Raw genomic sequence first — 16,222 nt, 5'->3', positions numbered from 1 at the left:
GTTCCTACATTCACGCAAAAGATTGTCGAAGCTCGTAACGGTCACCGGTGTACGCATTCGTGACTCTATTTGGAAACAAAAAAGGGGGCACCCAACCGTAGCGCAGCAGCCATACTGCAACGGAGTAACAAACAAACAACTATAAAAAATGCGTGAAAGAAAACGCGATTGTAGAAGTGTTTCTCTTAGCCAAGAGTTCCAGTACAGCTCTCTTCCCCAGTGGAATACTTATCAGCTTCACGTGGAGCGTTCTAAGGTAATGCTTGAAAAGCTTTCGAGAATGTATTGAAGTTAATGACGAGGCAGTGAGTCGTCAGGACGACGTAGAGATAAATAGAGACGCTCCGATGACCCTGAATGGCACCGTATAAAATGACGCGTGCCGCTGAGTTCACTGCATCTCAGTCGGTTTAGACCGTGTAAGCACAGAGTGCTCGCTCTTCGCCACTGAAGGCTGGGTCGGATGGAAACTTCAAAATCGACATCGGAACCCGGGACGAGGTTTTTCGTGAATGTAGCATGACCATTTCCTTATGTTCGAGCTTTCACGGGTCAGTTCGGTGATTTCATTTATGTTTGTGGCGACAATATCGTTTCCCTGTGAGTTGTAGCTGGCAGTAGCTAGCGTATGCAAACATTCGTTCATTGTGGTTTCTGCGCACTGACAGACCAGCAAATTTTGCCTCCTCCTCCCCATATTCAGCGTCACCATATTACAGCCCGCCGTACTCAAGTCGAAGTTTCGGGTGAGTCGAGCGATTCCGTGCCTGTCTGAGCCAGCAATAACGTAAGACCTTTTCCTCGTCAGGTAGACAACCGAGCATGGCGAAGGATTCCGGAGAAGGCGAACCGGTAGCTCGCACCTTGGTCTTAGACCTCGTCGATGGAGTCCTCGTGCCTCCGAGGTCATTTCGTAGGGACGTGCTCAGAGACGCCCTGTTGTACGAGGCGCGCCCCGACGACATCTTCCTGGCGACTTACCCGAAGACGGGAGCCACCTGGACCCAGTACACCCTATGGTTCCTACTGAACCTGGACAACGACAAGCAGTCGCTAATACCGACGTTCTCAGACATCATAACCAAGCATTCGCCATTCCTTGAACTGGTGAGCCTTTGATGGTCGATTTAAGGCGATCCTTGGGTGCCATAATTGGAACGTGATTCCCGCCGATAAGAAACGTGTAATGACTTCATACAAACATGATTATGAGAGTTGCGTTAATGAAGCTTGTGTCAATATGTGTTCAGAAGAGTTTCAGCTACGTAGACGAGTATGTCAGTCAAACGCCTGTGCATCTTGTACTGTGACTAAACGCATCTTCGCATATGCTAGCGATGAAGTCGCACGGTTCTTTACGCATTTTCCTAAGGCGACACTGCAGCACAAACAATCTTTTTTATTTATATTTGGCAGAATATGGGAAGGTAGGCTAAAGCGGAATATCCCAGCATCATGACAGTAATGTACTGGATAAAAACACAAATAAGAAAAAATAGGAATACAATAGAAAAAACTGATTTCATTCTTTTTCTTTCAGTCTTTCGAGTGGCTCGTAATAACGTCATCTCGGTAGGTTTGATTGATTTATACGTGGGGTTTAACATCCCAAAACCACAACTTTATCATGAGAGATGTCGCAGTGGAGGTATCCGGAAATTTCGACCACCTGGGGATCTCTAAGATGCACCCAAATCCGAGCACACGAGCCTGCAGCATTTTCGCCTCCATCGAAAATGCAGCCGCCGCTGCCGGCATTCGGTCCCGCGCCCTGCGGGTCAGCAGCCGAGTACCTTAGACACTTTATACCACCGCGGTGGGCCTAATCTTGGCAGGTAAATATTGGATTATTATTCAACACGTATATCTCTTATCTACGCAGGTGGGTCGAAAAGTCGTTGAAGCCACCCCGTCGCCCCGAGTCATCAAGCACCACCTCACCTTCACCATGTCACCGTACCATCCCAAAGCGAAGTACGTCACCATCGTGCGTAACCCGTTCGACTGCGTCGTCTCCTTCTACCACCACTGCATGGGAGACCGGGTCAACCTGGGGATGCGTGAGGACACGACGTTCGATGAGTTCTTCGAAGACTTCATGGACGGCCACGTCCTGTTCGGCCACTACTTCGAGCACGTCCTCTCCTGGTACGCCCACAGGAACGACCCGAACGTCTTCTTCTTCTACTACGAGCGCTTCAAGAGCGACCCCAAGAAGACGGTGCTCGCATTAGCCAAGTTCATCGACGAGTCCATCTGGCAGAAGTTACGCACGAACAAGGCGCTTCTGAACGGCTTGTTAGAGCGCATCTCTTTCGTCAACCTCAAGTCGGGCGTCAAGATAGAAGGTGACGTCCACCATAAGCTTACCAATCACGATGGTCACGATGGCAAAGGTAACGAAACAACAGATGAAAAGAAGGGAACCGGAAAAGCTTCAGATGGTAACGACCCTGCCAAATGTACAGAGACGCCAGAGAAAGAAGAGATGGTGGCCTTAGCCAACTTCTTCCGCAAGGGTGAGGTTGGTGACTGGAAGAGCTACCTGAAGCCCGAACAAGAGAAGCGTCTTCGAGAAGTGTACGAAAAGCGCATGCGCGGGACGGAGATGTGGGACGTATGGAAGGATTACTTGGGTTACAACGACTGAGAAATGGTCACTGGCAGCGTTCTCTAGCCAGCATCCGAGTCGAGCACGGATGCAGAAAACTAAGCTAAGTACTGTACTTTTAGAACTCCGAAGTGTGAAGTTAGGCCTCATAACGACGAGAAACCAATTTCCAGCGCTTAAGTACTCACCGCGCGGATCGCGCACGGCCTTCTCAAAGACCACTATTTCCCAGTCGCATGTCTGAACGCTCAAGCCTTGAGCGTTCAGACATGCGACTCTGACCTATAGGTCAGAGAATCATATAGGTCAGATCTATAGGTCAGATCACTCACTTATAGATCAGAGAATCTCCGCCAGCCTCTGTGACGAACTGACTACACTTCTTTGTACGTGCACTGATCTTCTCTCTTTAGTCCCCATTCCCTTATGCCCACTGTCGGATATAAAATCGGACAGTCGTCTTGTTAACCTCCCACGCATTTCTTCTTGCTTTCTGTCTCTGGGGCTTCGTCTTCCTGCGCTTAGGACCACTCTTTGATTTATGTTACCCGCTTCTACCACGAAAATATCGGTTGCGATCAAAACGAAGCTCCGTGAAGATGAAAAAGTTTGTCCTTGTCTAGAATTCAAACTTCGAACCAACGCCTTTCTAGAAGGGGGCCCTACGAACTGAGCTAACTTGACAAGCTCGGATCTGCAATATTAGGACTACGTATACTGCAGGGCAAGGTGATATATCATTGGAATTTTTCCTGTATTAACGAGAATAAAAGGTCAGAGAGTCAAAGGGCGCTCGAGACTTGTTCTGTGTCTTTTCACGTATCTACAGTAGTGTACGCACGGCAGGGGGGTAGTGCAGCAGTGGGGGCTATAGGGGCTTTAGTGGGAGCGGTCGCTGGTTCTACTCCTCTGAGAGGCAGGAGGCGCAATATCTGCCCCTCACTTTTACAAGGTTGATTGATTGATTTGTGGGGTTTAACGTCCCACACTTTTACAAGGTAACTTTTCCCCCTACCATGATGGGGCATCCTGCATACACTATGGGCATCCAGGTAAACAAAAAAAAAACAACAACACAGGATTCCTCACCGCACTCGCACAAAAGCACATAAGCGAAAGCCGAATTTTTTTATGCTCAGTCGATAGTATTTATTTCTTGCAATTCGGGTTCTTTGTTGTAAAACTTGGCGCAACGCAATCACAAAGGTGCCCGAACTAACAGAAGTGCAACCAAAAAAAGAAAAAAAAGTAATTAAGAAAGAAACAAGGAAAGAGAAGAGACAATTCTTACGCAATACACTGTACGAATAATTTTACGCGAAGCATTCAGCGAGTAGCAGCAGCCTATGCGGCATATTCTGCTTTGATCTCAACGTCACTATATAGGTGTGTATCTACTTGAACGCGTAAATTGAGTACTTCCGCTGAAGCCTTAGGCTTGCCAGGCACGCCGACTACACCGGCGCGTAAAAGATAGCTCACTGGATGATGTAACTACCCTTAACTAGCACTACGTCGTAGTGCGAGTGCTAACGTTGCTTGCCTCGCCGCGGTGGTCTAGTGGCTAAGGTACTCGGCCGCTGACCCGCAGGTCGCGGGATCGAATCCCGGCTGCAGCGGCTGCATTTCCGATGGAGGCGGAAACGTTGTAGGCACGTGTGCTCAAATTTGATGGCACGATAAAGAACCCCAGGCAGTCGACATTTCTGAAGCCCTCCACTATGCGGCGTCTCTCGTAATCATATGGTGGTTTTGGGACGTTAAACCCCACATATCAATCAACATTACTTGCTTCGCAACGTCACTCAAAGACGTCACTTGCTTCGCGACGAGGTGCACGCTGCGGTGCAATAGTCTGTGTGATATAAGTAGCTTTTCTACGCATTTTCTATACGCATGACGACGTGTTTGACCATGTTCTCGGTATATTTGAGCAATGTTTGACGTTGCATTTTCTATTCATGACTATGCGTTTGACCATGACGATGATATGTGGGGTTTAACGTCCCAAAACCACCATATGAATATGAGAGACGCCATAGCGGAGGGCTCCGAAAATTGTGAGCACCTGGGGTTTTTTAACGTGCACCCAAATATGAGCACACGGACCTACAACATTTGCGCCTCAATCGGAAATGCAGCCGCCGCAGCCGGGATTCGAACCCGCGACCTGCGGGTCAGCAGCCGAGTACCTTATCCACTAGACCACCGCGGCAGGACAATGGTCTCGGTCCATGCGAGCAACGTTTGACTACGCATTTTGTATGCAGGAATATATGCATGACTATGCGTTTGACTGCGTTCTCGGCATATTCGAGCAACATCTGACTATGCAGTGCTAGCTGAGTCGGAGGGGCACAATTGGCGTCGAATGAAACGCGAACTGCGGAGCAGCTGACCGAAGCATTATCAACGGTATACATGCGGTGCGCACCGTTTAGTCCTCACCGCTGATTGGCACGCACATTTGGTTCGCTATATCTCGGTGCGATCAAGGTCACAATTGCGGTGAATTAACGAGCGGAAAACCGCAGATAGCAAGCTATACAGCACGTGCTATATGTGCTCGTGTTTCATTAGGCGCCGACGACAATTTTGGCAAACTGTGCTTCAGCACTCGCCGTTAAGTGCTGTAGTTTAGCTTTCTCCTTTTTATTTTTATTTTGCGACAATGCGGCATTATGACAGGATCTCGCAGTGAAGCCACAAACGGGATTTTCGCCTCTTTAAACACTGATGATCAGAGTGGATTAGGGGACAAACGGGGGTTCAGGATATCATGGTTGAAATAAAAAAGAGGAAATGGACATGGGCCGGGCATGTAGCGCGTAGACAGGATAACCGCTGGTCATTAAGGGTAACTAACTGGATTCCCAGAGAAGGGAAGCGGGTTAGGGGGAGACAGAAGGTTAGGTGGGCAGATGAGATTAAGAAGTTTACGGGTATAAATTGGCAGCAGCAAGCACAGGACCGGGTTAACTGGCGGAACATGGGAGAGGCCTTTGTCCTGCAGTGGACGTAGTCAGGCTGATGATGATGATGATGATGATGATGATGATGATGATGATGATGATGATGATGAAACACTGATGGAAGGATGGCGTGTGCTATGTATACCGTTGCTAATGCCGGGTCACGCTTTCCGCTGTTCGAGTTTCATTCGACGCCGATAGCACATATAATTAATGCTTATCACAGTGTTATGAAAACGGATAGCCAACACAAGAGGCACAATTAGAGTGGCCACGGGACACGACGCTTCTTTGGAGTCGTTTTCCAAAGCAATTTGAAACCATGCCACGGTTCTGTGGCATACAGCCGTTGAGTGACACGCAGAATGCCTAAGTATATGCTTGAACCATGAATAAACCTTGCTTCCATGAGGATTTTTCACTAATCGATTACGCGGCCGATGTCAGTGCAGCTCTTTTGCGACATGCATGAACTGTTCGAAGTTGTCGATATAAGGTTTTGAAAGTACATTCTCGATGTGCCTGGTGTAAACTGTTAACCACCAGTGGCGCATGTCCTGGCATGTGCCGCACGTTATATAGTGGTACAGTGGGTTTCACGACGTATGCTGCCGGATATTCGTGTTATCCCAGTGATGACCTGCTACTCGTGTTCATCACATACTCTATTTTCCTGCTCTGCATCGTCAATTGTAGAATATATATATATATATATATATATATATATATATATATATATATATATATATATATATATATATATATATATATATATATATATATATATATATATATATATATATATATATATATGTATAGTTACCAAGTTAAGGAGACGGCCACGACAGTTCTCAGACGAATATAGTAGGCTAGGTAGACACACGGATATATGGAAATGGTCAAGGCGCTTTAAGGCTCACTAAGAAATAATAACAATGACCTGACTTGCGTTTAACTTCCCAAAACCGTAATATACGGTTATGGGGGAGGCTTGAGGATTCTGGAAATTTTGACCATGTGGTGTCCCTTAACATGCACTGACATTGCACAATACAGGAACATTCACCAATTCACCAGCATTGAAATTCTGCCGCCACGGCCGGAATCAAACATTCGACTTTCGGGTCGGCAGCAGAGCAACACAACTACATACGGTAGACTCGCTAAGAACTATACCTCACTTTTGAAAGCGACGAGTAGCGAAATGGCAAAGGAAACTTTACCTGTAATGTTCAGTATACAGTATTCTACGGATACAACTCATACAGGACGATGATGGGGCCTCGCAATGGACAGTAATCACCGTTGCAGCTTTTCAAGGGGTTTTCGGACCCCAGGTGTTGGTCGTCAAGGCCAGGAGAAGTAGTACTATACAAGGCGTGCTTCCACCCATGCGTCTCGCGTAACACAGCTGTGGTAGGGAAAAGAGCTTAGTGCAAATGCAAAGATATGGACGAGAAAGCAAAGATGAAAGAAAAAAATCTGTTAGGTGCCATCTACCTTTCTGTTTGCGCGGTGCGTTAACAACTGAAAAAGGAACTAAAGGAACAACAAAATATCCTACGTGCCCCTGACTAGCGGTAAAAAACCCTTGACAGAGGAGGTTGGGCGCGTGCGCATGTGTTGAAATCACCGACGTTCATCCGGGCCTACCAGGAAACAAACAAAGCAAATAGATAAAAGTAAAAAAAGGACGACAGTTCTACACCTACTTTGCATTCCGCCCGACACCTCGACGTCACCGCGCCCTATAACTCCCCAGCACGTGCGCCATCTACCGAAGTGCGCGCGCAATACCTTGCAGCGTGCGGATTGTGCAAGTCCAATTGAAACCGAACTTGTTGTCGCGGTTGTTATCGTTGTTTAACGCTGCCTACACTGCACACATTTTTATTTGTCACCTGCTTTCGAGACGGCTATGCTGATTGATTTGTGGGGTTTAACGTCCCAAAACCGCCATATATGATTATGAGAGACGCCGTATAGTGGAGGGCTCCGGAAATTTCGACCACCTGGGGTTCTTTTACGTGCACCCAAATCTGAGCACACGTGCCTACAACATTTCCGCCTCCATCAGAAATGCAGCCGCCACAGCCGGGATTCGAACCCGCGACCTGCGGGTCAGCAGCCGAGTACCTTAGCCACTAGACCACCATGGCGGGGCGAGACGGCTATGCTTGGTTACAGCCTATAAGAAGACAAAAAAAAAAAAACTTTTCATGTGGTTTGACCTTAACGGTTAAATGGGTTCACGAAATTTAAATATTTTCGGCTTGTTGGCCTTAGCAGAAGCATGGTCGTAAAGAAGAACTCTAGAAATAGTGCTGTAGTGCTTTGGAATGTGTTGGGTATATTTTTAATACCTCTACATTGCGTATATCATTTTAGACATTGTTAGTTCATTTTGCGCTGATTTTGAGTATTGTTACGCCTTAATTCGAGGTCCGCAATTGACCGCAGTGCGAGCGTTCGACATGATACATTTGACTGGCGACAATACAATTATAGTTGATTGAGTTCAACGTCCCAAAATCTCGATATGGTTATGAGAATATGTTATCTTTTATAGCTTTGAAACATATTTTTCCAGGCTGCCTGTCTACCAGCCAGTCCCCCAGTGCAGGCGCAAGCCAAAATTTGTGATGTACATTCACGTCCCAATCTCTGATGGTGGAACGTGCATTTACACCTTATTGCCGGCCGCTGCTGCCCGAAGGCATTGCACGTGAAGTTGTAGTGGCCAACGTTGCTCAGGAGCAACAACTCATCACTCACCTATAAATAACGAATTTTTTTCTGGAAATTTTATCGGCATATTTCATCATCACCTTCATGCATACCAGAGTTTTCTAGGTGTTGTTCATTTAAACAAAATTTTGGACATCAAACCATCAGCCAGCCCAGTGCTTACCGAGACGAGAATACGCTGAAACAGAAGCACAATCGACCACGTATGCAGAAAAAGTAGTTGACAATTTAGAGTACTTGGTATACTCTAAAATGGGAAAGCATCTAGTTGTCTCGTGGGCCTCAGGCCTAGTTCACACTGAAACATCCGCTTTCTACAGCTACCGAAATTCCCCTGCCGCCGAAACGCAGCGCCGTTCGCACTGGACGCGCCCCGCGCCGCCGAATATACCATCTACGGGGCGAACACGGGATGGATACGCTGTCACCCGGTTGTTGCCGCGGCTCGCAAACGCTACCACGCTATCCGGTGGTGTATACTTCGACGATTCTCGTACGCAAGAAGCAAGAAAAGACAGTACTGCTTACTTTGCTGGCAAGTGGCTGTCTTGTAATGCACGAAGAGCAGAAAAACCACCGACGCCAGCGGCGTTGGTGGGTTCGTTTTGCTTTGCAAGACCGCAACAAGCTCGGTCACGCCAACAGCAAGCTCGGTCACCTCTTTCACGAAATACGGAGGCGAAGCAGGCACAGAGTAGGTTAAACTCCCGTTGGTTTCAACATTCAGTTACGTGCACTGCGGCATAACAAGTAGGGCTTGGCCGCCATTTTTCAGAATTCCTTGACTAGCGCTCCTATTGGTCCGCGGTGACCGATTCGGCGGCAGACGCCGCAAAAATTGGTCCGAGAGCAATCGGCGCGGAGAGGGCCCTTTCGGCGGATCTCGCCGCCGCCGAACCGGATTCGGAGCACTTTCGGCGGCCGGAATGCTCAGTGGGAACGTGGCGTCCCACTTGATCAGGCCGTGTCGACAGAAATTACGCCCGTGTGAAAGTTCACGGCCCATGCCTCACCAAACAACGATTGTTATGCATCACACATGCCGGCTCTGTGTTTACAAACAATTTACAGTACATGGTACTATAATGAAACAATTTAGAGATTTAGAGTACATGGTACTATACTATGGGAGAGCGGCTCGTGCCAGCGGAGCCCTGGACTGAGGGCCCGACCAAACTGCCTGCATTTCAAAAATTTTTTTTTCTGAATAAAGTTTCTTCCTCCTCCTATGGGAGAGCTGAAAACCGTCCCCTGGGGCCTCACGCTTTGTTTAGCAAAAATTTATTCCATCGTGGTACGGAACAAATTATAGGAAACAGTGTGTTTAGAGAAAAATTCTATCGCGGGATGCTACAAACCCATGGAACCAGTTGTGCGTTTAGAAAAAAGTAAGTAACGATTTAGAGTACTATATTGATACTCTATACTATGGGATAGCATAAAGCCGTCCCGTAACCTGTGTCCCCAGGAACAAGCGGCTACATGTAGAAGATAAGTGTTTATAAAAAGTGGTTAACGATTTTGAGTACTTGGTACTCTCCTATGGGAGAATGTGCGTTCAGAGAAAGTTGTTAACGATTCAGAGTACTTGGTACTCTACAATGGGAGAGCGAAATGCCGTCCCGGGGCGAAGAGTGGGGGGGGGGGGGGGGTTAGAAAAAGGGGATAACGATTTAGAGCACAGGGTACTCTACTATGGGAGAGCTTAAAGCCGTCCCGAGCTGACAAGAGCGCAGTGAGGAGTACGGTTATGACTAAGGTCAAGCACAAGCCGAGCTCTTTAGATAATTGACTTGGTCGTTCAGACACACGCTTATGTCGCTGGTTTTATACAGTAAACAAAACATCTTAATGAATTTCGTCGGGAAGATTTCAACAACTTTGCTCTGCCAAACATAATATTTAGGGCAGTAACGACGAACCTTTAACTTGCTGCGCCCGCATCTTACTGTGCGTGGGTAGGAAGAAGATTACAGTGAATTCCCGCGTGCGCAAAGTGTGTCGTTCTCGCTGATCGCTATACTGCCACCGGGCCAGGATGGATGGGTGAACTTTATCAGGTCCTTCGGAAGGCGCTTTAGAACAGTTCTTCTAAAAAAATTCTCGAGTACACGTTTCCATCATGTCCCGGAGGTATAGCATCGTTAACTACGCCTTGGAAGCAGTTAGGAAGCCTTACCGCCGTATTCAGGAACGATCCTCGACTCGACTTTCACCCTTCACTTGACAGAGTTGAGCACTGCGCCGCCGCTCGGCTGAAAATGACGTTGCGATACGCAAGAAAAGCAGCAAATTATCACTGATATGCAGTGACTTGAACTGCCTATAGATGGCGCTCCCATCGCCTTTCTCAAGTGAAGGTGGAGCGTTGAGTGAAGGGGCGTTCTAGAACACGGGGGTTAATGTGCGCGCGTGATGCGCGCACATGAAGGCTCCCTAAGAAGCAGATGTGACGCCAGCATTTGCCGGCAGTCTACCTCAAAACATGGCTTTCTCGATGGATACCAAATCCGAAAAAAAAATTGCTTTTGTTCCTAAGTGAATCGGCTATACTAAAAATAGTGTAATAGATCGCTGCTCCTGACAACAGCAATAAATATCGACTAGCACAAGTAGCCTGCTCTTTACAAATATTTTTTCGAGACTTCAATGCTTCTTGAGGAAACCAGCAACAACAGGACACATACTGAGCAGTACATGTCACACATTACCGCTTTTGGATTTGTGCAGAGTGTGAGCCAAACGCTACTCTTCTTGCGCGTATCGCTGGTGCACGAATCTGGAAGCCGTCTGGAAGAGGGACGGCTCAGTGCTCTCCCATAGTTGAGTGCGAAACACCATTCCTGTTGTTTATTGTCCTGCTAGTACGGTTTTATGGACAGTCGTTGCTAACCATTTACGCGTAATTTTTGTCGACGCGGTCTCATGAAATGTGAGGTCAATGGGACGGCTTTTTGCTCTCAACCAAGTACTCTAAGTGGATAACTTTTACTGAACGCATGATCTTTGCTAACATCTTTTTGTACCTGTAGTAAGATTGCGGTGGCCTGGTTTCACTTTCCAAACACATTTCCACACCAAACGTACTATATTGCTTTGCATGTATCAGAGTGTGTTACTCAATTACCTCCAAGTGGCGATGATGTGCCGTATTGTAGCGTAAGCTGCACTGGCTGAGGTAGGTCACTTTCGCGTGGCTTGCGCTAAGCAGGGGTGCCTGTGCGCGAAGAGCGGTGACGTCACACAGGGCACAGATGTCGCGCAGAGGAAGGCCTGGAAGTGACTCTATAGGCTTGAAAGCCATAGAGTGACGTGCACCATAGTGGACCGGCGCTTGACTTCTGTGAGCTGGCTCGCTAGTCCATCCGTAAGTACGTGCAGTGCCGTTTACTGTCAGGCTGTACGCGCTAGTGTGTGTCTGCATAATGGCTGCACTGCGCAGAGCGCCACTGCCGCCAGCGCGGCCGCGCATCGAAGCAAACCTGCGCAGGCGCGGGCATTGCCTGCCGTCGACGTTTTCTGCAGGCGTGGGTTCGCGTCGTCTGCTACAATGCTCACGCTCTCCGGCGAAGACACCTACCTGTGTGACATATGCCTTACCTAACAGAAATAAGGTAGACGAATGCTAAGAACACAGCGAATTGATAACTTTCGCGCTTCTGAATGACTAAAATAAATATCAAGTCACCAAAGCCACCTCCGTTGAGACGCATTCCATTACCGATTCGGCGACCGGTGATGTAGCCGAATCCGGAGCCACCGCACCTTTATTTTTTTTCACAAAAAGAGAAGGCGATAGAAAAAATATAAACAGGCAAGAAGCGATTATTACTAACGACGTCGTAATTAATTCCCACAGCGCACAAGATAATGAAAGCGAACGAGATAATGAATGCTCTTGCCCACTCCCCCTGAATTCCCAGAATCGAAAGGAGTGAGGGATGGGAAGGTATCATAGTTGTCAGGATAAACACGAAAACAGCAAACAAAATGGCCGTAAGTCATGCGCTTGTTCGTTCGGAGAAATGGCGTGGGTGTGTTTTGCCACGCGCGAGTTTGGGGATGGACCAGGGGGTGCAGGCGTAAACGAAGGTCCTTTCTCTTGACATTCCTGTGCTACTTGTCTCCTAGCACATTAAGCGTAAGGAGAGGGGGGATAGAGGCGAGAGAGGGTGAAAAGGGGGGCATTGTGTAAGTCGCACTTTTCGCCATCCCATCTACCACCACGCCCGATTAAATTTGCCTTCGTTACGCGCCCGGGACAGCACAACGCACTTTGGGAGAATGCGGTGAAATTAGGAGGCGACGACGTGGGTGGAAAGACGCAGGGGTGACGATTTGCGTTCGGGAAAAATCGCTTTTGCGGCGATCTGTCATACAAAACTAGGTGATTGCAAACAAGAGAAGAAAAAAGATCGAAAAAAAAAAGCAAGGACACGAAACAACGACAACACGTCCTTCATTCGTCAGTTAAGCCATGTTGTGGTTGCTTTTATATAGGACACTTATCTATGGCCTACCATAAAGTATCCCTGCTTACAAACGACCGAAAGTACACGTGTGCTGTCTGGAGACGGGAGGATTATAACGAAAGTTACCGAGCTAATGGTGTTCTTTATTTTCTTTAAAAGCGTAGGTCTCATACATTCATTTGATTTGGGTGACGAACTTTATTTTTCTTTCGCTATTCCTCTAACTGGCAGTAAAATTATGGCGCACATTAACGACCCGGGTACACCTATCCGCAATCACACTTAATTACTCCAGTTGCTGTGCCCTTGATTTCCATTTTATCGCTCCAGGAGGGAAGAGAACATTATGGTGTTAGAACTTGTTGCAAAATTGAAGGTGTGTAACCGCATTACGGGTTGCCAAGAGAGCCCCGCCGCGGTGTTCTAGTACGTAGCTGAGGTACTCGGCTGCTGGTTGACCCGTAGGTCACGGGTATCGAATTCCGGCTGTGACCACTGCATTTTCGATGGAGGTGAAAATGATGTAGGCCCGTGTGCTCAGTTTTGGGTGAACGTTAAAGAACCCCGTGTGGTCGAAATTTCCGGAGCCCTCCACTAGAGCGTCTCTCATAATCATATGGCGGTTTTGGGACGCTAAACCCGCATATCAAAAATCATCAGCCTCGATCAAGAAAATTGGCAACCGGAACAAAAATCAGAGCGGTGCTTTCTGCACTGGAGAAACTGGAAAGAGTTTGAGAAGTGACGAAATCATTTAAGAAGACGAAAGAACCACACAGTATGAATCAAATGACCGCAGTGCCAGAGTACCTTCTGGTTAATAATAGGCACAGCCTGTCTGGAAGCGAGCGCTTGATCCGAGAAATGGGATGAATATTTTGAGCTGTATGATCTACGAATTGTACACTATACAGAAAAGATTTCTTTAAAAAAATCCCCCACTAATCGTCCTATCCTCTTCGTTAACTGTGGGCATCATAGAGGAAAACAATAAAATGCGCAGCTATACACAAGTGAGTGGCTAGCTATGAGGACGGGATTACTCGTTCTATTGTAACAACTGAGGTATACCATTGTTAGCGAATGAGTTGGCATTCACCACGTAAAACGCCGGCAATCTGTTATGGAGCGATAGTGATGCCGTTTAAAAGTGTGAATACCTCGCGCATGCGTCTTCGTGACCCCACGTCGTCTGCATTCACTATTGTGTTTGTGGCATAATCTGGTGACAATAGCAATTGTTTGGGTTCAACGTTCCAAACGTACAATAATTGATTGTGATGGACACCGTATAGGCTGCGGAAATTTCAGCCAGTTTGGGTTCTTTAAAAGAACCTAAATGGAAGAGAGAGAATAAACTTTTATCAATAACAAATGCACAATGAGCCTTCTTTGGTGGGGACCTCAGTCCAGGGCTCCATTGCCTTGCGCGACCCTGCGAGCCCGCTGGACCAGCTGCTGCTGTTCCTGCCGGCGTAAGCTGAGCAGTGCAGGCTCCCAAGAGGAAAGGGTGGGACACACGGGCTTCAAGCATTTTCTGATTCAAAGAATGTAAAATTTCCGGTAGCCTTGTGTGTGCGTCTTCATGTGCTGAGCGCGTGAGTATCGAGAAACCCAGACTGTCCCCACACGCACCTCTACTACTCTTGTCGCTTCGTGAGCAGGACAAAGCAGCCGGGAACAGCAGCAACAGCCTAGAGGGGGGCGTGGTCATGACTTGTTTTGTTTTTACTAGCAGAAAAACCACTTCATAGCACAAGTAATGTGCTCACAGTGGTTTAATTCACTCGATCATTTTTCCTCACTAGTTGGTGATTGGAGGTGAACTACGAGTACTGAATTGAGGGGATGGGAAACTGAGAGTTGTTTTTGTGTGTGTGTGTGGGGGGGGGGGGTGCGATCGCCCCTATTGCCAACCCCCCCCCCCCCCTTTTGGATTCACCAATGGTTGAGGGTGGCAATATCTAGAATGTGGGAACAGATGCCCAAACTATATCACTCACCCTTTGTACCCAGTTTTTATGCTGCCTCTGTTGTATAGTAAACATTGCGGATTTCCGTCGCAAAACCACGTGTGTCTCAATCGGATTGGATCCGCCGCAAGTACTTGCCAACTGTGAATCCTCGCTCGGAACGAAAGCCCGCGGGTTCAAATCGTGGTTCGAGGCACGCTGCCCGCGGTTAAGAGGGCGAGGGTTGTGAAGTGTAGTAAGAGAATTCAAGCGAGGAAGGAGGAGAGTGAGCGCGTCAGCGCCCTCGCTCCGTTTTCTTTCCTTTTCCTCTGCCATCCCTCTCCACTCTCCGCCACAGCCGTTGCCATGGCGACGGGAGAGCCCGCGGACGTGCCTTCCGTACTGGGGCCAATGAGCGTACAGATGACCTCGATTCGCACGGCAGAATCAGCCCCCCCCCCCCCCCCCCCTCCACCTTCCATACTTTCGGAGAGCTTCGCGTTTTGCACCCCAGATGTCTGTTATTTTCGTTTCGTCTTCTTGTATTTCACTCTTCCCCGCTCTTTGTTGTTCTTCCATTTTGTCTCGCTAGCCTTAAACCACGGAGCGCGCCGGTGGAACCGTTTGACCGAAAACAAAATGCGACGAAATAAACAAGACAAATATGAAGAAAAACACAGGCGAAAGCCCACCGCACTCGACACAGCTGACCGTATCCCTAGTACAGTTCAGCGACATCCGCTGAACGTAGCAGTGTACGTAGCTTCCGCTCGCTAGGCCTAACTTCACGGCAAGATCACGGTGCAGTTCCACAGCGAGAACACGCGCGCGCGAGTTCTACGTTGACGTTTAGTTGTGTTGGAACTTCGCCTAGGCGGTGGATGCTGCTGCAACGATGGTGCTGGCCTTCTTCGGCGAATGCTGATTTTGAAGCGGAAGGGAAAAACCAGCGCAGCTCGTCGCGTGTTTTGTCGTCGTGACGTTCGATCGCGTGCCGGGAACGTGCGCGGTTACGTAAGCTACCTTCGGTTTTGAGCGTGCTTCCGGGGACACTTCCGGTGCTTCCACCATGAGAGGACCTCTGCTTCGAGGGAACACAGTTTGACGAGTGCTTGCCGAGACATCGGGAAGATTACGGCTTGTGGAAGTCGAGCCAAAGGAACGAGTGCCAAAGGTAAATCCGAAGAACGAATCATTGCTGTACCTCTTTCCGTCTTCCGCACATGAAGTTCAGTGACCTGTGCGTCTTACGCATTTGCGCGCGCTAAATGCATGCTGTAGCAGGTTGTGTGTGTGTGTGTGTGTGTGTGTGTGTGTGTGTGTGTGTGTGTGTGTGTGTGTGAATGTGCGTGAGTTGTATTTGTGAGTGTTTGTGTGTTGTGTGTGTGTGTTTGTGTGTGTGTGTGAATGTGTGTGAGTTGTGTTTGTGAGTGTTTGTGTTGTGTGTGTGTTTGTGTGTGTTTATTT

At 48.0% G+C, this 16,222-nt stretch overlaps 2 protein-coding genes across 5 annotated transcripts in view; one reads left to right on the top strand and one right to left on the bottom strand.

The window, feature by feature from the left end:
* LOC119166967 (sulfotransferase 1B1) overlaps nucleotides 1–16,222 on the bottom strand; it is a 157,572-nt gene that overhangs the window by 33,581 nt on the left and 107,769 nt on the right. The window lies entirely within an intron of this gene.
* Nucleotides 221–3,403, top strand: LOC119167889 (sulfotransferase 1C2). Of its 4 annotated transcripts, none has more exons than XM_075867304.1 (4): nucleotides 221–551; nucleotides 704–746; nucleotides 813–1,107; nucleotides 1,883–3,403. In XM_075867304.1, exons 3-4 carry the CDS (start codon nucleotides 823–825, stop codon nucleotides 2,648–2,650), a joined length of 1,053 nt encoding a protein of 350 aa, XP_075723419.1. In that variant the 5' UTR covers nucleotides 221–551; nucleotides 704–746; nucleotides 813–822; the 3' UTR covers nucleotides 2,651–3,403. The 4 variants fall into 4 exon arrangements, with proteins under 4 accessions (XP_075723419.1, XP_075723416.1, XP_075723417.1 ...); XM_075867301.1 differs by having other exon boundaries at nucleotides 809–1,107; XM_075867302.1 differs by having other exon boundaries at nucleotides 221–746.

Source organism: Rhipicephalus microplus, chromosome 6, assembly GCF_043290135.1.
Source record: "Rhipicephalus microplus isolate Deutch F79 chromosome 6, USDA_Rmic, whole genome shotgun sequence".
Taxonomy (NCBI): Eukaryota; Metazoa; Arthropoda; class Arachnida; order Ixodida; family Ixodidae; genus Rhipicephalus; species Rhipicephalus microplus.
The sequence above is the reverse complement of the archived record's forward strand: the minus strand, read 5'-3'. Positions and strand labels throughout refer to the sequence as shown.

Coding starts and splice junctions, on each gene's coding strand:
- LOC119167889 (XM_037419373.2), top strand. CDS start 629: ATGCAAACATTCGTTCATTGTGGTTTCTGCGCACTGACAGACCAGCAA. Junction 747..808: donor TACTCAAGTCGAAGTTTCGG/GTGAGTCGAGCG, acceptor TTTCCTCGTCAG/GTAGACAACCGAGCATGGCG. Junction 1,108..1,882: donor ATTCGCCATTCCTTGAACTG/GTGAGCCTTTGA, acceptor TTATCTACGCAG/GTGGGTCGAAAAGTCGTTGA.